Source organism: Nerophis lumbriciformis, linkage group LG01 (genome assembly GCF_033978685.3).
Source record: "Nerophis lumbriciformis linkage group LG01, RoL_Nlum_v2.1, whole genome shotgun sequence".
In the NCBI taxonomy this organism is placed as follows: Eukaryota; Metazoa; Chordata; class Actinopteri; order Syngnathiformes; family Syngnathidae; genus Nerophis; species Nerophis lumbriciformis.
Window position 1 is genome coordinate 76,871,879 of NC_084548.2, and position 22,021 is coordinate 76,893,899.

At 43.1% G+C, this 22,021-nt stretch overlaps 1 protein-coding gene across 1 annotated transcript; it reads right to left on the reverse strand.

Moving 5' to 3' along the window:
• Positions 1 to 17,779: 17,779 nt before the first annotated feature.
• On the reverse strand, positions 17,780 to 21,797 carry LOC133614679 (ladderlectin-like). Its single transcript, XM_061972841.2, has 6 exons — positions 21,735 to 21,797; positions 21,600 to 21,627; positions 21,418 to 21,503; positions 21,208 to 21,342; positions 18,341 to 18,437; positions 17,780 to 18,149 (listed from the first exon to the last, which is right to left on the reverse strand). The coding sequence occupies exons 1-6, from the start codon at positions 21,795 to 21,797 to the stop codon at positions 18,073 to 18,075; spliced, it is 486 nt and encodes a 161-aa protein (XP_061828825.2). The 3' UTR covers positions 17,780 to 18,072.
• Between the last annotated feature and the right edge of the window lie 224 nt (positions 21,798 to 22,021).

Below are 22,021 nucleotides of genomic sequence, written 5' to 3' on the forward strand. Positions count from 1 at the left end.
TATGAACCCCTAAATATTTATATGAGGATACCTGGGTGATTTCCTGATTTTTGATGACCACTGGCTCATGGTCAGTCACTTTCCTCGGATCCAAAACCATTTCCTGTGTCTTGGTCACATTTAAAATAAGATGGTTAGTGTCACACCACCTAATAAATAGGTCTATCTCGTCTTGGTACACAGAGGGGTCCGTATCCTTGTGTAGAAGGCTTAGGAGCACGGTATCGTCCGCAAATTTCACCATATAATTGTTAGGGTGCACAGTCCTACAATCATTGGTGTACAATGTAAATAGTGTTGGTGATACAACGCAACCCTGTGGGACGCCTGTGTTGCAGTGTTTGGTGTCTGACAGTGTTCTGTTGACCTTCACTTGCCGTGTTCTGTTTGTTAAAAAAGAGTGGAACCATTTGATCAAGGTGGAGTTTACACCCATGTCTTTGAGCTTCTCTAAGAGTATGTGAATTTGCACTGTATTAAAAGCTGAGCTGAAATCAACAAATAAAATTCTAGCATAAGCTTTTGTGTTTTCAAGGTGCTTGGAGATAAAATGCAAGGTGCAAAGGATTGCATCATCAGTACTGCATTCCTGCTTGTACGCAAACTGGTACACATCTAAATTTGGCTTGACATCCTTCATGAGCAGTGACACAACACATTTTTCAAAACATTTCACAACAATCAATGTGAGAGCTACGGGACGAAAGTCGTTGTTTACTGTGACACCGGGCTTTTTAGGCACTGGAGTTATAATTGACTTCTTCCACAAAGCTGGAACAGTGTGAGTGTTAAGTGACTGTTGGAATGTTGGACACCATGCTGTAGTTAGTTCCTCTGCACAGCTTTTGAGCAAAAAGGCTGGGAGGCCGTCAGGGCCTGCGGCCTTGCCCGTATGTACTCTACTAAAGAGACGGCGGATTCTGGTCGCGTCGACTTCCAGGCAGCAGGTGTCATCAGTGTCTGGCAGGGACTGCAAAACACTGTCACACTCCTGAGAGAAGTTTTGACGGTCGAATCTCAAATAAAAGTCATTTAGCTCATTTGATTTTTGCTGCTCATCCAGGGTGATGATTTGTTTCTTTGCAGGGTTCATATTAGTGACTGATTTCATTGTGTCCCAAAGTTTTTTTTGTATTTGACGTTTGGAGATGATGTTCCATTGTTTGCCTATGTTGTTCTCTTGCATTAGTGAGAAGTTGTTTGAGTTCTTTTTGGACAACTGACAGTCCTGCTCTGTCTTTACTTCTAAAGGCCTGCTTTTTCCTATTTCTGCAGTCTTTTATTTCTTTTGTTACACAGGGTTTGTTATTGGGATGGACTACAATGTTTTTCTTGGGTACCACATTGCCAACACAAAACTCAATGTAGTCCGTTATAGTTACTGTAACCTCATCTAGTCCTAGTGCATGGAACAGGGACCAGTCTGTGCACATGAAACACCCCTTCAGTGTCTCAATAGCATCGTCTGACCACACATTAATTGTCTTATGCTCAGGTTTAATTGATTTAAAAACAGATTTATATGTGGGTATTAGATGTATGGTGTTGTGATCCAAGTTAGAAAGGGGGGGCTTTGGTTTTGCTGAGTATCCCCTCTTTATATTGCCATAACATTTATCTATAATCTTATCATTTCTTGTGTCACATTTTACAAATTGTTCAAATCCCGGCAAGGCAGTCTCCAGTTTACAATGGTTAAAGTCACCCAAAAAGAAAACCGGAGCTCCAGGTGTGCGCTGCAGCTGTTCATGTGCGCACTCTGCTATGCTCGCAGCAGCTCTGGGTGGGACATAAACAGCGGCTATGATGATGTTGCCAAACTCCCTCGGCAGGTAGTGAGGTCTCATTGATAAACACAGCAGTTCTACGTCGGGGCTGCATATGGTTTTTTTCACAGTGAGCTGTTTACACCACTTGTCACTCACGTACACGCCGACTCCACCCCCTTTTCTCTTCCCGGAAGCGTCAGAGCGGTCAGCTCGTACGAGTGAGAATCCATCCAGGTCAAGCAGAGAATCCGGGACGCCTTGGTGAAGCCACGTCTCGGTGAACACCATGATGTTGGTTTCCCGGTATTCAAAGCAGCTCTTTAGGTTGACCCGAAGCTCATCCAGCTTTGGTGCCAGCGATCGCACGTTGCTGAGTATTATTGACGGCAGCGGTGGTCTGTTGATTCGTTCTCGGACACCTCCCCGTCTGCCTCGCTTGCGTTGTGGCCGTGTGCCGGTGTGTGTCGCTCGGATGACTGCCGGTAGATTTTCCGGTGGTGTGGATTGGCGTGGTGTGGGTCGGAATGGACAGTAAGGCATCTCTGGAGTAGACGCGACATCCATGTTCCCACTGCACGTTCGTTGCAAGACAAAAAATGACGCGTTCGCTGATAAAAAAGAGGATCAGCAGTGCGATATAAAAACTTGCTTCCATTGTTAGGGCTCGGACTACAAACAATTGGTAGTTCAGACGGCCGAGTTCTTTGTATGTCGAATGTCAATTTATGCCGTGGTCAGCTTCACGTAAAGTCACAAGCACCAAAGCATGTTTTTAAAAACGAATAAACAAAACAAACATGATGGTACAAACACTTAAAAAACACACTTAAAAAAAACCTAAACAAAACAAAACAAAAAACACATAAAAGCAACAAGCACAAACCCGGGTCGCTGCAGTGCTGCGCCCTCAGGTATACAGGATCTTGAGGAACGACTGGTAGACACATGAAAAGAAAGTGGTTTTGCTTTCCAAGTGGACGAAGCTCCTGACAGCAGTAAAGACTGCCTGCTCGCTTTGTGAATGGCGAGTCACTGTGTGAGCATTTGCTGTTTTGCAAAGACATCAAAAATAGAGCCACTGCTGTTCAAGATAATGGACAGTTTCTTCAAAGAACACAACCATACATGTGTGGGCTTTTGCTGTGATGGCGCACAGACCATGGCAGGGTGAAGAAACGGGCTGCAGGCTGTAATAAAGAGGCTTGGACACATTCACTGCGTCAAGGCAGCTCAGCCCATACTTGCCAACCTTGAGACCTCCGATTTCGGGAGGTGGGGGGTGAGGGGCGGGGGCGTGGTCGGGGTGGGGCGGGGGGCGTGGTTGGGGGCGTGGTTAAGATATATATATATATATATATATATATATATATATATATATATATATATATATATATATATATATATATATAAGAAATACTTGGCTTTCAGTGAATTCTAGCTATATATATATATATATATATATATATATATATATATATATATATATATATATATATATACATATATATTTTATTATATATATATATATATATATATATATATATATATATATATATATATATATATATATATATATATATATATACATAAATAAAAGAAATACTTGAATTTCAGTGTTCATTTATTTACACATATACACACACATAACACTCATCTACTCATTGTTGAGTTAAGGGTTGAATTGTCCATCCTTGTTCTATTCTCTGTCACTATTTCAGAACACACACATTATACAAATATACATTATGAAATCAATAAGAAAACGGGAGCTCTAATTTGGGAGTCTGAATTAGGATCAGAAGTTCTTATATAAACATTGCGCACTCACGTCGCCTTTTTGTATTGATTACTGCAGCTGTGCACTGGATTCATTCACAAATACAAACTACAACTCACAAACACTTTAGAGTTAGGCTCCACCATCAGAATGTGTACTTAAACTTATAAAGATCACATGGATATTATTCAGTGAGTTGATTCACCAAAACTAACCTGTTATACAGGAGGAAAAAGCACACAGGACGTTTCAATTGTTCACAGACTGGTCGCGCTCATCAGAATGACAAGACACTTCCGGTCTGCAGGTGATAGCATTCAATTGGGAAGAAATGCTCTACTGCCCCCTACTGACCAATGTGAATACTGATAAATGTGTAATGACAGCTCCAAAAACGAATTCAAACCACAAAATAAAATAAATAAATCAACACAAAAATGTGACACATTATGGGTGGGTCACATATGCATGTACAACAGGCTGTCAACACGTCACTCAGGTCCCTGCTCTACTGTGTTTGTATGAGTGTAACAAATGTGCTGCAAGCTAGTGGTGAGTGCTTGAAGTGGCCTAGCAGTCTTCTGAAATGCTGCCTTGAGACAGGGCACCTCCGTTCACTGCATGCTGCTTTCGGTGTTTGCTTTTCATCCATCTTCCGCTTGTGTATCTCCTTATGATTCTTGAAGAGGTGGGAGATCCAATTGCTCGTATTAAAGGAAGACATCTTGGTTCCTCCGCGCATAACCAACTTTTTGCAGTCATTGCAAATTGCCAGTTTTTTATCCGTCAGAAACACTTTAAAATAAACCCAAACCATAGACATGGTGTCGTTAGTCAGTCACCGAGCGAGCTGGCTTGTTAGCCACGGCTACAGCACCGGCAACAACACACTCTTTTGATGAGGTCATCAAGCGTCGTCAACCCCTGTGTTGTGTGGGAGAGGGGAGAGGGGAGGGGCTGCTGACTGGAAGACGCAACTGCTCTGTACTTCTCCCTACGTCCGTGTCTTACCGGATATGTACCGCTCCGTACAGCGGCGTTTTGAAAAGTCATTCATTTTACTTTTTGAAACCGATACCGATCATTTCCGATATAACATTTTAAAGCATTTATCGCTACTAAATACTACTCAAAGTTCCACATAAAAAGGATAAAACATAAAATCCCACTCAGAAAAGATTTGGGACAATCCAGAATAAAAGAATAGATTGCACTCAAATAAATATAGGCACAACTAGTTACTACAGCTTATTTAGTTCTGTGATGGCAACTGGGACACAACTACATCCGGATGTGATGGGACACAAGTAGGGGACTTTATTTTTTATGTTTCATTGCCATGCATGTCTTAGACTGTTTTTATTGCTGTGGAATTTGATTCTATTTTTTGTTGCATTTTTTTACACTTTGTGGACTTTGCTGGTACTTTAAGACATTGCCCCTTTTAGCTTGTTGCCCCTGACAACCAAAGTGCCCAATCGAACGGCACCTGAAATCAGACGCACCTGTGGAGCATTAGGACTGAAATCAGACCACCTGTGGAGCATTAGGACTGAAATCAGACCACCTGTGGAGCATTAGGACTGAAATCAGACCACCTGTGGAGCATTAGGACTGCACACATTTAAAAGGGAAGGATCGACAGGCTTCAAGAGAGAGAGAGCGACCGGAGAGTCCGGGTGGACGCCCGCAGGCTGGGAAGGAATCCAGGACTACACAGCAGACCCCGCAGGCTACCGGAGCGAACCCCAAGAAGCCCACAACACGCAGGGGCAGAGGAAACTCTGCCTGTGAAGTAAGTGTCGTGGATTGTGGATCTGCGGGGGTGATCAACTGCCTTGGGCTGTGGGCTTGCGGGCTCGTGCGTTCTACGCTGGCTGTGTAGTCCTGTGGGCAGGAGCGATCGGGACCCAGAGACCTGCGGTGACTCCCAGGAGCGACCAAGAAGCGGAGCGAGACGGGACGAGTACGGCCACGTAGGTCCCACCGGAGACTGGTGAGGAGAGTGGGCGTACCCAATACTTCTACGCGGAACTACAGCAGAGGCAGGGTCTTGCGTGAGGACTCCGTGGAAGTGGGCCTGTCGTGACTGTACCCAAATTCCGATTGTAATAAATTGTGAACAAGCATAATTATCTTTCCTTATTTTGGGACGACTGCTCTCACGACAATATTTATATTTGTTTTAAGCAAAATTTTACTAGATTTTAATATTTTACCACTCGGGTCCATTACACGTACCCTTTTGTTTTGCCTCTTGGGACTAAACACCCGGATCCAGATAGAAGAAGCTGAAGATGGCCGTGGAGGGCAGTGAGATACTTCAGTTCCAATGGAGGAAGCTATCCTCACTACCTGCTGGTTGTACACTATAATACTTACAGTAATAATTACTCTGTTTTGTTTCATGGAATCTATGAAAACTCATGCAGTCAAAGACTTGAGTCAGACCACTCGTGTCAGATTCAAGTTGCTCATTGGAGGACTTGCTTGGTCACTACGTTTCCATGCACTAAATTACTGTGATTTTACTTTTTTTTTGTATATTGACACCAAAGTGTGAAGTCCAAGTGTCCATGCACTCTCTCTTATAATAATAATAATAATAATACATTTGATTTGGTATTGCGCTTTTCAGGGTACTCAAAGACGCTTTACTGGATACAAATTTGAAAAATAAAACAGTTCAAAGTAATAATACATAATACAAGAAATATAAAAGCAGTGCATAGTAAAATACATAACACTGGACATTACGAGACACAGAACACTAATCACTGGTTAAAAGCAGATCTGAATAAGTGTGTTTTGAGAAGGCTTTTGAAGGTAAGAAGGTCTGAGCAGTCACGGATGGGTTTGGGAAGAGAGTTCCAGAGGGTGGGAGCAGCGATGGAGAAGGCGCTATCACCCCAAGTCCAGAGCTTGGTTCTGAGTGGTGGAGAGAGGAGGTTGGCGTCAGAGGAGTGGAGGCTGCGTGAAGCGGTGAAGCAGGTTGGTGAGGTAGCAGGTGGCCTGGTTGTGGAGGGCTTTGTGGGTGAGGAGGAGGCTTTTAAAGTGGATCCGGTGAGGAACAGGAGCAAGTGGAGTTTCTGAAGGGCTGGGGTGATGTGCTCACAGGAGCGGGTGTGGGTGAGCAGGCGGGCGGCTGAGTTTTGAATGTATTGGAGTTTATTGAGGATTTTGGAAGATGAGCCGTAGAGGATGCTGTTGCAGTAATGGAGTCTGGAGGTGATGAAGGCATGGATCAGGGTTTCAGCGGCAGAGAAGGAGAGGGATGGACGGAGACGGGCAATATTTTTGAAGTGGAAGAAAGCAGTTCTTGTAATGTGGTTGACGTGGTGTTAAAAAGCAGAGGTGGGACCAAGTCATTGTTTTGCAAGTCACAAGTAGATCTCAAGTCTTTGCCCTCAAGTCTCGAGTCAAGACAGGCAAGTCCCGAGTCAAGTCCAAAGTCAAGACTGGGAAGTCTCAAGTCAAGTCCCAAGTCCTGAATTTCGAGTCCTTTCAAGTCCTAAAATACACGGTGCTGCTGACCGCCGTCTAACGTTACGTTAGTGTGTGTGATACATTGACTAACATTACGTTACTGTGTGTGATACATTGACTAACGTAACGTTACTGTGTGTGATACATTGACTAACGTTACGTTACTGTGTGTGATACATTGACTAACGTTACGTTACTGTGTGTGATACATTGACTAACGTTACGTTACTGTGTGTGATACATTGACTAACTTTACGTTACTGTGTGTGATACATTGACTAACGTTACGTTACTGTGTGTGATACATTGACTAACTTTACGTTACTGTGTGTGATACATTGACTAACGTAACGTTACTGTGTGTGATACATTGACTAACGTTACGTTACTGTGTGTGATACATTGACTAACTTTACGTTACTGTGTGTGATACATTGACTAACGTAACGTTACTGTGTGTGATACATTGACTAACGTTACGTTACTGTGTGTGATACATTGACTAACGTAATGTTACTGTGTGTGATACATTGACTAACGTAACGTTACTGTGTAGGTACCTCATGCAACCCTGCTTCAAAAATCACTTGACAAAAAGTAGGAATAAGGTAGTGAACTGCAGTGGACGCAACAGATTGCCGTGTTTGCGATGACGTTATAACCATAGACATCTTATAAGTAGACGCAGCATTGGCTGCTGTGACGCGAGCAATTTGGTCGCCATCTTGAAGTGGTGCTGAGGAGCCGGCGAGCAGCCTAAACTGACAATTGACAGGTAGAAAACAAAGATGCTAAACTGACAGTTGACAGGTAGAAAACAAAGATGCTAAACTGACAGTTGACAGGTAGAAAACAAAGATGCTAAACTGACAGTTGACAGGTAGAAAACAAAGATGCTAAACTGACAGTTGACAGGTAGAAAACAAAGATGCTAAACTGACAGTTGACAGGTAGAAAACAAAGATGCTAAACTGACAGTTGACAGGTAGAAAACAAAGATGCTAAAATGACAGTTGACAGGTAGAAAACAAAGATGCTAAACTGACAGTTGACAGGTAGAAAACAAAGATGCTAAAATGACAGTTGACAGGTAGAAAACAAAGATGCTAAACTGACAGTTGACAGGTAGAAAACAAAGATGCTAAACTGACAGTTGACAGGTAGAAAACAAAGATGCTAAACTAACAGTTGACAGGTAGAAAACAAAGATGGTGTTCAGCGTTTTCCTGCTCAAATGAGCGGACTGTTGAAAATAGGAATTGGGAGATTACTTTTCACAAGTAAGATTTAACATTAACGTACTATTGGTTGTATTTTATGAAAAGAATATTAGCACAGAGTTGAGAAGGAGCAAAGATCTTCAATATTTGTATGTGAAAATCACAAATAAATCTTCTGGGGGAGGATGACGCCCCTACAGGGGTTTGCTTTACAAACTTTCAGCCCCACCTAAAACAAAATTCACCAGCCGCCCCTGATTATGATGCATTCTCATTTTAGGCAAAGTATAAGACAATACTTTCTTAACAGTTTAATTGTAACCAGGAATAAGTCTTCAAGTAACAATATTCAAATACTAACATTGTTGGGTAAAACAGAATTTGCTTTTATTCTGAATCCAGTGAAACAGATTGGTGATTTGGTGTTTATGTATGTTTATATTTAAGTATTTGGCAGACGCTTGTATCCAAAGCGACATAGATAAAAAATACATATAAAACAATCACTGCAAACATGATCATTTAAAGGGGAGAATGTAATAGAAAATATCAGCAACAGCTGCAGCAACAGAGATACAGTCTATACGATACATAGATATCTATTTCATTCATACATTGTTTATGTAGCATGTATATATAACCTAATCATATTGTTTCTTCAACTTCAAAATAGCTGACCCTTCTCTGGGATTATATTGCCAGTTTTGATCTGGTCACTTATAGCATATAAGAATATTCTATTACTGTTAAGCAAACTATGAATAATAAAACATGTGTCCTTTATCATAGCTACACGTATGACAAAAAAGGGGGTGCAAATCAGTGGTATTCAGTGAGGTAAGATGAATTAAATGTTCATTGCTCCTGCCAAATGAATTGCACTGAGTGGAGCGGATCACCACTCCAAGATGGCGGCCCCGCGTCTCGTCAGCACCAGTAGGCAGTAGCGCTCCATGCTGCGTCTACTTCTAAGATGTCTATGGTTATAACGTTAGCAGGGAGTTTACAGCCTCACTCATTTAACTACACAGCAAATACAAGTCACGTTACTTAGCCAATAAACGTTAGCTTACATTCAAAACTTACCCTTCTTTGTGCAACCTCAAATGTCCAACAAAGTTGGAAGTTGTTGCGTCTCCGTCTGTAATATTCCAACTGCATGTTTAGCATACTGCAATTCGTTTTTTCTTGACCAAGTCGTAGTTTTTATACCCGAACGAAACCAACTTTGGTATAAATCTTTCTCACTGGCGCGTTATTTGACAGCTCTTCTTCGCTGGTTGTCCTGCAATTTGATTGGATGAATGCTGTGGGATGAAAACAAGGTAGATCTAATTTGATTGGCTGTTGTACTGAGAGCACACACGCTGACAAGCAGCTGACACGCTGATAGATAGACAGACACACGTACACAATGGAAGATACAGAGCGCTCCTGAATAACTTTTTAATCGTTGGGTTTTGGGGAAAGTAGCAAGTCTTGTCAAGTCAAAACGCTCAAGTCCAAGTGAAGTCACAAGTCATTGATGTCAAAGTCTAAGTCCAGTTGCAAGTCTCTTTACATTTTGTACAGTCGAGTTTAAAGTCATCAAATTCATGACTCGAGTCTGACTCGAGTCCAAGTCATGTGACTCGAGTCCACACCTCTGTTAAAAAGAGAGGTTATTGTCCAGAATGACTCAGAGGTTGCAAATGTGAGTGGTTGGGGACAGAGTTGAGTTGTCCACAGAGAGGTGGAAGTTGTGAGCAGTTTTGATGCGGGATTTGGGACCGATGATGAGCATGTCAGATTAGTCGCAGTTGAGTTGGAGGAAGTTGGAGTGCATCCATGATTTGATTTCAGTGAGGCAGTCAGTCAGGGTGGAGAGAGCTACGGAGGAGATGGATTTTGTGGAGATGTATAGCTGGACGTTGTCTGCGTAGCAGTGGAATTGGAGGTGATGACGGGGGATGATGTTACTGAGGGGGAGCCTGTACAGGACGAAGAGAAGTGGACCAAGCACCCAACCCTGGGGGACACCTTGTGACAGAGGGGCAGTGGAGGAGGTGCAGTTGTTTATACTGATGTATTGTCTGTTAGTGAGATATGACCTTAACCAGGAGAGGGTGGAGCCGGTGATGTTGAGGGATGATTCCAGGCGGGAAAGGAGGATGGTGTGGCTGATGGTGTCAAAAGCTGCTGTGAGGTCAAGGAGGAGGAGAATACTGAGGTGGCCAGAGTCTGAGGAGAGGAGGAGGTCATTGGTGACTTTGAGAAGGGCTGTTTCTGTGCTGTGACGTGCGCAGAAGCCGAATTAAAATGGTTCGAACAGATCATTGAAAGTGAGGTGAGTTTTGAGTTGAGTGGCGACGGCACGTTCCAGTATTTTGGACAGGAAGGGAAGGTTGGCAATGGCCCGGAAGTTGCTCATGGTGTCAGGGTTGAGTCCAGGTTTTTTGAGGATGGGGGTGACAGAAGCCAGTTTCAGGGTATCAGGGACAAGGCCAGAGCTGAAGGAGGAGTTGATGTTGATGATGAGTGGGGAAATGGGTGGGAGACAGATTTTAACCAGAGTGGATGGGATGGGGTCCAGAGCACAGGTGGAGCTTTTCATGCCCACCATGAGTTTGGATAGCTGTGTTGGGGAGACAGGAGAGAAGTGAGACAGGGGCAGAGTGGGAGAGGGGGGTGGTGGAGGTAGTCAGGTTGCTGTAAATGGTGTCTATTTTGTTTTGGAAGAATGATAGAAAGGCGTTGCATTTGGTAGTGTTGAAGGTGTTGGAGATGTTGTCGGTAAGTTTGAGGAGTTTATTTATTGTGGAGAAGAGACTTTTGGGGTTGGAAGAGCCAGAGTGTATGAGGTCGGAGTAGTAGGTGGATTGAGCGGCGTTGAGGGCATCTTTGTATTGGTGGAGGTGATCAGTGTAGGCTTGGTGATGGACAGTTAAACTTGGAGAGTCTTTCCAGTTGGCGTTTGTGGGATTTCATTAAATGGAGTTCAGGGGTGTACCAGGGTACTGAGTGTGTCAAAGTGACCATTTTTGTTTTTATGGGAGCTAACTGGTCAAGACAGGAGGAGAGTGTGTGATTGTAGAAGTTCACCAGGTCAGAGGGGTTGTCAGGTAACGGGGGAGCGGAGGCCGATATCATGGTGGTGAGGGAGGCTGAGAAAGCAGAGGGAGAGATGGATTTGATATTCCGGAAGAATATTTTGCGTGAGTCTTTGGGGGGGGTGATGGGGAAGTTGAGTAATGTTCCTTAAGAAAGCAGGTCACAAAGTTAAACAAACTGAAAAAAAGGGATTATTACAAACAGAGGTTATATGTTAGCAAAAACTTATGGAATGTCTTGAATGAGATCATGGCTAGAAAGAACAATGTCTGTACACCTTTTGTGGAATCAAATGGGTTGGTACTCACTAAGCCATGTGACATTGCCAATCATTTTAATAACTATTATGTTGACAAGGTATGTCAATTAAGGCATGGTATGCATATATCCAATAACAACAAATCAGCTGACCTCATTAGGAATATTATAATGGATAATAAGGACTGTGAATTCAATTTTCATCAGGTTGAAGTCAGTGAAGTTGAGAGGTTACTACACTCTCTTCCGGACAACAAAGTAGCTGGTGTAGACAACCTGGATAGTAAGTTACTGAGAATGACTGCTGGTATCATATCAGTGCCTGTTTGTCATCATTTTAATAAATGTTTACAAATGGGCCTGTGTCAAAGATATGGAAGGTGGCTAAGGTTACTCCTCTACATAAGGATACCAAATTGGCTTTCAATGGGCTGGCGTGGGGAAGTTGGTAGAGTGGCCGTGCCAGCAATCGGAGGGTTTCTGGTTAAAGTTAAAAAGTTAAAGTACCAATGATTGTCACACACACACTAGGTGTGGCGAGATTATTCTCTGCATTTGACCCATCACCCTTGATCACCCCCTGGGAGGTGAGGGGAGCAGTGGGCAGCAGCGGCGGCCGCGCCCGGGAATCATTTTGGTGATTTAACCCCCAATTCCAACCCTTGATGCTGAGTGCCAAGCAGGGAGGTAATGGGTCCCATTTTTTTTATAGTCTTTGGTATGACTCGGCCGGGATTTGAACTCACAACCTACCGATCTCAGGGCGGACACTCTAACCACTAGGCCACTGAGTAGGTTACTGGGGTTCAATCCCCACCTTCTACCATCCTAGTCACGTCCTTTGTGTCCTTGAGCAAGACACTTCACCCCTTGCTCCTGATGGCTGCTGGTTAGCGCCTTGCATGGCAGCTCCTGCCATCAGTGTGTGAATGTGTGTGTGAATGGGTGACGCGCGCTTGTGTGAAAATTTGTCCCGGGAGGTTTTTGGGAGAGGCGCTGAATTTCGGGAGTCTCCCGGAAAATCCGGGAGGGTTGGCAAGTATGCTATGCATTTTCAGCCGGTGCGACTTATACTCCGGAGCGACTTATAGTCCGAAAAATACAGTATAGATTCACGAACAATACTTTTTAGAATATTACAATTGGATGAGATTCGATGCAGGTGGAAGATTTGTACGGTGAAAAAAAAAAAAAAGGATCATGTATCAGGTAAGAACAATGTCATGTGTTTATTTTTTAAATAGACACAGACAAAACAGGTGATTCTATTAATTATGAGCAAATAGTACATCAACTGTAAGGCATTGCAATCCATAAAGTTCACAAAAGGAAGATTTAAACAAAACCATTTTTGGAAAAGCTTCCAGGTATTTATTGCTCAGGTAGCAACAATAACATACAGAGAAACACAAGCTGTGCATCAAGCAGAGGTGTCACAACAGCCCAGTAACACAAGTGCAAGATACAATGAAGTGCCACCACGTAGACTAAACAGCGGCTTTAGTGTAGAAGCTCAAAGACTTTTCATGGTGCTAATCTCCTGGTTACTGTGCAGCTAGGTCTTTATCTTTAGCACAATGAACAGTGTTCGGTGCTGTCTGCTCTGTTGCTGTCAGTCGCAAACGACAACGTTACTCTCCTATTACGTCATCACAGAAGTCTTGCAAGATTAGAGTGGCCATATTTTGTAAGAGAGCTCCAATCAGCCGATTCATGACTTTCCAACAGGATATCGACCAATCCATACTGGAGATAGATTGATCCAGAGGCTCGCCAAACGATGTATTCATGTCTCTAAAGGCAAGCTGGAGGTCGCGGAGGCGATGACGAGCCCGTTGAAAATTAAGATGGTGGCGACAAGGAGCTAGCTGGAGAAGAAGATGGCGGCGGCGGCGGAACCGCTGAAGACGAAGATGACACTGGCGTCGGCAGCGGATGGCAGGAGAACAGGAGGGTGCGGGGAAGGCGACTCCAGGACAGGAGGCAGCGGCGACGCCGGGGCTGAAGAATGCTTTGTTGTGCCCATCAGTGCCAACATCCTTTCAAACCGCTGGGTCATAGACATCTTCTCGGGGTCACACCCTGGCTGGATCATTTCTGCCACAGGATGAGTCGCTGGCAGCTTAGCCCTTGCAGGAGAAAGCTGGCTGGCTGGGCCTCCCCAGTTGCACAACTCTCTCTCAGGAAGCGGATTCAAGACACTGTCACCCACCGTGGGAGCAACAGTCACGGGTGGGAGGAGGGAGGTCTGGAGTAGGGCTCTTGCTGGTCTAGGTGGAAAAACAGGAACAGGATATTGCAGAGGAGACAATGAAGGAAGTACAGGAACCTGAGTCTTAACAAGCTGGGAAGTCAAAGTGGGCGGGGCTTCAGCTTTAAGAAGGTGGAAAGTCCTTGTGAGAGCTAGAGAGGAAAAGTATGTACAGGGCATGTCACTTTGAGTGGACGTGGCCGCGCACGCCAGCCCGTAGCATTTCCGTGCGTGTACCTCTATGCGTGTTCGAGGTGCCGGTAACTCGGGTGTGGCTGGCCCTGATATGCCTGGACTGCACTGGCTTCCTGCCCAGGACATGAAAAGTTCAGCCACATTGCCGTTTGGATTGCCAAATTCACCCATAGTCCTTGGCTGCGCGCCATCATGACGTGACAGCGATAACTTTCGCTTTTGTCGGCGACGCACAGGCTTGGCCAAAAAGAGTCTATAGGGACCAGACCGCCATCTAGACCCCACATCAGTGTCTGTAGTACCTTGGGGGGTACCGTTGAGCCTTTGCCTCTTTTTCAGCCCAAAAAAAAACCTCTCATAGTCCTCGTCGGTGACTGCGGGAACATCTGTATGTAGTAGTCGGGACTTTCTGTGACGGCGATTACTGACGTGTTCCCAAGATGCAGTAGACCGAGGAGGCAAATGGCTATTTCATGTAATGGTAAAGACAAACAAAAGACGAGTACCGTTTAGAAGGGCACTGAAGCATAGGGAAGGCTATGCAAAAACGAAAGTAAAATTGACAGGTTGCCAAACAATAAAACAGAATGCTGGAACACAGCAAAACTCACGGTGGGGGAAATAATGACTAGAATGGTGGCTCACACTCAACTTAAATAGAACTGATTGCTAACAGAAAGCAGGTGAGTGGATCAGTGCTCAGAGAAAGATGTGTGGAGCGGTCACGAAAAAACACCAATACAACAGGAAGTGCCACCAAAAGAAGAGTGCAGGACAGGAACACTAGAGAACACCAACAAAATGCAACATAAAGGTACGGCCTGTAACAAGCCATGACAAAAGCATTTGTGTGGATACGAACCGCGGAACAGGTAAGTCTTGACGTGCTAGCCGTAGCATTTACATCGCCGGCTAATTTCATTTTGTATGGGCATGGTTAGCTAGTTAGCTAATGCTAAGCAAGCTCTGTTATTAGCTCGGTTGTTAGTGTGACTATCTGCGGAAGTCCAAAAGTGTCACTATTTAGTGTAATCATTGGAAGTCCAAATACCATATGTACGGGTTAGGAAAGCATGTTGTTTCATGATGTTTTAAGTGCTTTATACTAACCTATGTAGTGTTAGCCAAGGTGCAAATGTACTTGAGCACTTCTAAGTATGGTTTGAAATAATACTGTTTACTCACTTTGAACTACATGATAAACAATATAGCACACATTTAATGCCTTGGGTGTAAATATGAAATATGTTTCTATTTTAATAATAAAGCACAATAGGATTTACTGTGCCCTTGCACTGCTCTACAGGCCTGGTTTCCACAAGCCGAGCCTAAAGAACCTAAAGACTAGCATCACTTTTCTGCTGGGCTGGTAGTGGAGGAGTATATTTATAGCTAGTATATATATATATATACATATATATATATATATGTCTTAGTTAGATTATCCAAAAAATAGCGCTCGATACCGTGGTAGAGCGCAATATATGCATGTGTGGGAAAAAAAAATCACAAGACTACTTCATCTCTACAGGCCTGTTTCATGAGGGCTTCCCTCAATCATCAGGAGATTTTAATAGAAGCATTCACATACCATGGTTTATATAGGGCACAGAACGGGTAGGTACAGGCGTTACATGTGTTACCTAGGAGGTGTTTCCGTCTGTGACGGCATGCTGATACAATTTCGCTGCGCTTGTTGAGGGATGACAGGTCTGGACGGTTTATAATAAACAGTTTCTCTTTTAAGCATAGGTTGCATCTTTTATTACCACTGTTGTAAGGTGTGCTGGATGCAAGAATCTGCCATGTTATGGAAGTTGTATCCGCTTGATGAAAGCGGATACAACTTCATAGGTGAGGGTGAAGTTGTATCCGCTTGATGAAAGCGGATACAACTTCACCCTCACTTATGAACCCATGCCAGGAAACCAACCAAAAAAGAGCAGAAAATGAAACAACATTATCTGGTACAACCCCCCATACAGCAAAAACGTCTCAACTAATATTGGCCACAAATTCCTCACTCTGATCGACAAACACTTCCCCAAAGGCAACACCCTAAGAAAAGTATTCAACAAGAACAGCATTAAATTGAGCTACAGCTGTATGAACAATATACGACAAATTATTTCAAATCACAACAAAGCAATTGCAAAGGAGCCGTCTGCCCCTGGACAGAGCGACTCCAAAACCAACAAAGGCTGCAACTGTCGCAAGAAACCTGATTGCCCTCTCAACGGGGGGTGCTTACAAACATCAGTCGTTTACCAATCAAAGGTAACACGCAAGGACATTAACTCATCTGACACGTATGTAGGATTAACCGAGGGAGAGTTCAAAGCCAGATGGAACAATCACAATGTTTCTTTCAGGAACCAAAGCCTGCGGAACACTACAGAACTCAGCAAGCACATTTGGAACCTCGAAGACAATAATGTTGAATATTCAATAACATGGCAAATTCTTGCATCCAGCACACCTTACAATAGTGGTAATAAAAGATGCAACCTATGCTTAAAAGAGAAACTGTTTATTATATACCGTCCAGACCTGTCATCCCTCAACAAGCGCAGCGAAATTGTGTCAGCATGCCGTCACAGACGGAAACACCTCTTAGGTAACACATGAGCCAATCACCACGCCCCTACGCCTGCCTGTACCTACCCGTTCTGTGCCCTATATAAACCATGGTATGTGAATACTTCTATTAAAATCTCCTGATGATTGAGGGAACCCCTCATGAAACAGGCCTGTAGAGATGAAGTAGTCTTGTGATTTTTTTCCCCACACATACATGAATTTCAGTGTTCATTTATTTACACATATACACACACATAACACTCCTCTATACATTGTTGTATTTGAAAGTAGCATAGCCTTTGAAGGAGCATAGGTATGGGCAGTGTAATATTCTGGGTTGGAGTCAATAACCAGGCGAGGTGATGAAGTTACGTCTCTTTACTTCATACTTCAGAACCGACTCCCACACTTGTCGTCAGGGTCAGAATACAACGTAAACCGTTGGCCAACCAAAAAGTAACCACAGAACACTATACCCAACATTCACCAGGAGATGGCAACAAACAACTTAGATCACTCTATTACAGGCGGCATCTGTGACATTTAATTTGCAGGAAAGGAGTGAGTTTAGGGTTGAATTGTCCATCCTCGTTCTATTCTCTGTCACTCGTCGTTGCCATGACTGTCTCTTCTTCGTTCTTCTGCTTCGTCTCCTTCTTGTTGTGTGTGCAGTTGTGCACTCGCCAAAAGCGGTAGATATTATAACGTGACTGGGCCGGCAGCTGTTTAAATGAAGGAAAAGCGGACGTGACGACAGGCTGTCCTCACTCAGGTCCACACGAACCTGGAAGGGGCTTGCCTTAAGTCCGGCTGGAAATTGGGAGAAATTCGGGAGAATGGTTGTCCCGGGAGATTTTCGGGAGAGGCACTGAAATTCGAGAGTCTCCCGGAAAATTCGGGAGGGTTAGCAAATTAATCTAACTCTTGTGTTGTTTTTCCTTAGTTGTGGCTTGAAGTCCATTTTTTTTCTCACCGCTTTTTTGTTTTTGTTTGTAACGCTTACTAAAGTCTGCTTTGAAGTCTTACCATTCAGCTTCTCTGCCTTGTAACACGGTGCTGTTTGGTGAGTGTTACAGATTTAAAAAAACATCCACGGACAAAACAACACACCTTTTCTTGCTTGTGCTTTGGTAAATGAATGACACTCACATGATGACAACATTAGATGTGAATTTTATTTGCATTTCTTCCAGTTTATGCACCTTTACCCTGCCTCTGTGGGCGAAATACTTCTGTTGACCCTCAGATTGAAAAGAATAAGATTAGATAAGATCCCTGATTGTGTGACTACATTCAGAAATGTGACACAACGCACCACCAACTTGTGTGTTTGTCAGCAATCAATTAGAAAGTGATCAGACTGTGTAATATACTAATGAATACACAAAACTCATCAGGATGGTGGAAAAGGCATCGTTAAGGAAGATGTGACAGTTGGAGGGCTGATTAGTGGTGGCAGTCAGCGTCTCTGGCACAAACGTAGGGGTTGTTACTACCACAGTTTTGATTATCCCAGAGTTCATCTGTAAGAAAACAGAAGCGGGTGATTACAGATAATCTGCTGCCGATTATTGAAGCAAATAATGCAGATCTGCCTCCAGTTTTGTTAATCCAGCCATGGCAAACTGGTAGAAGTACATTAAATGAAGCAAATAGTTACTATGACTAGATACTAATAACTCAATCACAGGTCATAATCATTGTATATATTTACCAAGGTTTTCAATCTCAATACAATCTCCAACGTCATTGTCCGCGTTAAAGGCATCGAAATCAAAGTCTGAGCCGTCAGTCCAGATAAGGTTACCCTCCTGTAAGACCAAAAAAACAATTAATGGAGGGACACCAGAAGTTAAATCAGTGCACAGATTTTCAGCTCTTCTGCGTTTGTCACAAGATCATTTATTTTTGTGGAGTGTCTTTAGATTCTTAATTTCTTGGAACATCTTGCTGATTATTATGTTGGTTTTATTGTGAGCACCAGGAAATGATGATGATATTGGCATACCTCTTCATAGTTGTGATTATGGTAACTTCTAGACAAAGTTATTGTAACAATATTATTGTGAATATCACTTCTGCCATGGTGTTGTATGATCATCAGGGTTTTTTAGTCACACCGCGGTGAGGGAAGTCTTGTCTTGGTTTTTTTTCAACTCCTCTTGTTTCAGATCACGGGTCCTTCCTCTTGTGTCACCAGTCTGACGTCATTCCTGACCCTTGATTGTTTCCACCTGTTTCCCATTACCCTCATGTTCTTTATAAGCTCAAGCCTCCCCTTGTTCTGTGCCAGATTGTCTCGAGCTTTCGTGCCTGTCTTGCGTTCCATGTCCCTGTTCATGTCCATGCCTTGCCTTGTCCCACGTCTACGTCCTTGCTTCCAGAATATCCCACGCTGTAATTTTGAATTAACTTTTTTCCTCCCTCAGAGCGACTTTTGTTATCCTACCTTTTTCTACCGCAGTGGTGAGTTATAATTTTTCCTTAAAGATTTTTTCCTCAAAGTTTGTTGAGTGATTTTTTGTTTAGATTGATTAGAGTAGTTAAGTTTTATAGTCTTTATTTTCTTCCTCCTGTTGGAGCGTTTTTTGTTAAAGTTTTTTGATAACAGATACGGCGCTATTTATATCGTCCTTATTTTTGTAATTCCTCCTTTTTGGAGTGATTTTCGGTTTTTCCCTTTTGGAACATTTTGTCGATAGTATTTTTGTATTTCATAGTATTAGAATTTACTCGGCTCTGGAGGCTTAAAGAGTTTTTCAAAATAAAAGCTTTATTTGGAATCACCTCTCTGCATCTGAGTCCCTTCCTTCGTCCAAGCCTGACATTTTTTAGTCAGCGGGTTGGTGAGCAACATGAATCAACAAGTGTTTTGTGGGATTGATGTGACACTTTTAGGAAATGTCAGAAATGGGATAAGCAACAAGTGATTACATTTTGGGGTGATTACTAATTGGAGATAGTTATTGTTATTATAATTATTGTTATTGTTATCATTAATGGTCCAGAATGCTGCTGCTTGAGTGCTCATGTTTCTTTGGTAAATTTTGAAAGTCATTAAAAATAATTGTCCTATACATGGAGCATATTTGTTTGTGTAAAATAAATTATCCTTTGCAAACCCCACCAATGTTTCTTCATGCTGGGTCCAACCCAAAGTCCAAACACTTCCATCCTCCACTTTCCTTTAAGTTGATGCAAAGATTTAGTATGGAGGACACTTTTATTTTCTGTGTGACAAAATATTACCGTATTTTCCGCACTATAAGGCGCACCTAAAAACCACAATTTTTCTCAAAAGCTGACAGTGCGCTTTATTACGATTCATTTTCATAAAGTTTCGATCTCGCAACTTCGGTAAACAGCCGCCATCTTTTTTCCCGGTAGAACAGGAAGCGCTTCTTCTTCTACGCAAGCAACCGCCAAGGAAAGCACCCGCCCCCATAGAACAGGAAGCGCTTCTTCTTCTACTGTAAGCAACCACCCGCCCCCGGAAGAAGAAGAAAAAACGCGCGGATATCACCGTACGTTTCATTTCCTGTTTACATCTGTAAAGACCACAAAATGGCTCCTACTAAGCGATCCGGTTCATAAAAAGATGCAATCTCTCCATCCGCACACGGATTACTACCGTATTTCACAGCAACTGATATTCCTGTGAACCGCACTGTGGAACGGGAGCACGTACGGTGAATATTCGCACCACAGGGAATGAGAAGTCATCCTTCACTGTGGTTCTAGCTTGCCATGCTAACTTCCACCCATGGTGATATTCAAAAGGAAGACCTTGCCAAAAGAGACCTTTCCAGCCGGCGTCATCATAAAAGCTAACTCGAAGGGATGGATGGATGAAGAAAAGATGAGCGAGTGGTTAAGGGAAGTTTACGCGAAGAGGCCGGGTGGCTTTTTTCACACAGCTCCGAAGGCGAACACACCTTCACTAAGACGGGCAGACAGCACCGGACGACATACGCCAACATTTGCCAGTGGATCGTAAATGCCTGGGCAGATATTTCGGTCACAACTGTGGTCCGAGCTTTCCGGAAGGCAGGATTCACAGAACTGCTGCACAACAACAGCGACACTGAATCCGATGACTTCGACGAGACGGAGCCGGCCATTTTTGGATCCCACGCTTGCGCAACTTTTCAATTCGGACACCGAAGACGAAGAATTCGAAGGATTTACGAATGAAGAATAACTTCAGAAGGTGAGCGCTATGTTTATTTTGTGTGTTGTGACATTAACGTTCGAGCAACATTATGTTGCTATTGCTCTACACCATTTTGAATTTTACTATGTTTGTGATTGCACATTTGCGTACATTTTGGGACAGAGTTGTTAGAACGCTGGTTTTCAATATATTATTAAAGTTTGACTGAACTATCTGACTGTTTTTTTGACATTCCCTTTAGCGCAGCGTAGGCGCGGCTTATAATCCGGGGCGGCTTATTGGTGGACAAAGTTATGAAATATGTAATTCATTGAAGGTGCGGCTAATAATCCGGTGCGCCTTATAGTGCGGAAAATACGGTAAATGCTATTTTTTTTTTAGAATGATTGTACTGGTGAAAGTTTCACCTCTATCGCCTCATGGAGTCCAATCCAGGTGTCAATAACAGGATCATCCGTTTCTTTAATCACTGCCAAAACGGTCGCATATTCTAGAGCGCTGTGGATGGAGGCCAGATTCCCACCAAGAGTTTTGCAGATGCTCTAAAATGACAAAAAACAACATAATACCACTGGTTTAGAACTACATCCCAACTACTGAGTGAAGTCCTTCCATACCTCTGCATCTAAAAAGCTTCTTGCTTCCTCCTGGTAGATGAAACAACGATCATTCAACTGAGTCCAGCCCTCAGGACAGCAACCATCTGCAACACAAGTTATTATTTGAAGTAAAAAAAATTTAGAAAGAAAACTCCACAGAAATGAAGAAGATGTCAATATGAAAAAGTTAGTCTACCAACCTTTGTCGTCATGGCGCAAGGTAGCCCACTGTGAAGAAGAAAGAACAGAGCATTGACAAGAGTAAAGACAGCAATCAGTGAAAATCAATAAAAACAAATAAGTTATTAGAATCAGCAGGTGAGATTGTGACTTACAGCTCCGGTCATCAGTCCACTGATGCCACAAAGGAGGAAGAACACGCGAAGAGCAAATGCCATCTGTGCAATGATAGACAAATAGTGACATATTAGAAATGAAACAGACTTCTAAAAGTGAGGTGTAAAGTTGTGTCGTGTTACCTTTCCAGTGGTGTTGTGACGCTCCAGACTGAAGACAACAAAAAAGTCGGCCTTTTATATGCTAGCCAGATGCATCATTATAATGTTTTGCGTCATCTTGTGCCAGTTAAATATAATTACCACATGAAAAGACAGTCCATTAG

What these genes read in the sequence shown, in the direction of transcription:
- LOC133614679 (XM_061972841.2), bottom strand. Translation starts at nt 21,797, where the DNA reads ATGGCATTTGCTCTTCGCGTGTTCTTCCTCCTTTGTGGCATCAGTGGA. An exon ending in CTTGCGCCATGACGACAAAG is followed by an intron (nt 21,504 to 21,599) that starts GTTGGTAGACTA and finishes CTTGTGTTGCAG; the next exon opens with ATGGTTGCTGTCCTGAGGGC. An exon ending in GAAGCTTTTTAGATGCAGAG is followed by an intron (nt 21,343 to 21,417) that starts GTATGGAAGGAC and finishes TTGTCATTTTAG; the next exon opens with AGCATCTGCAAAACTCTTGG.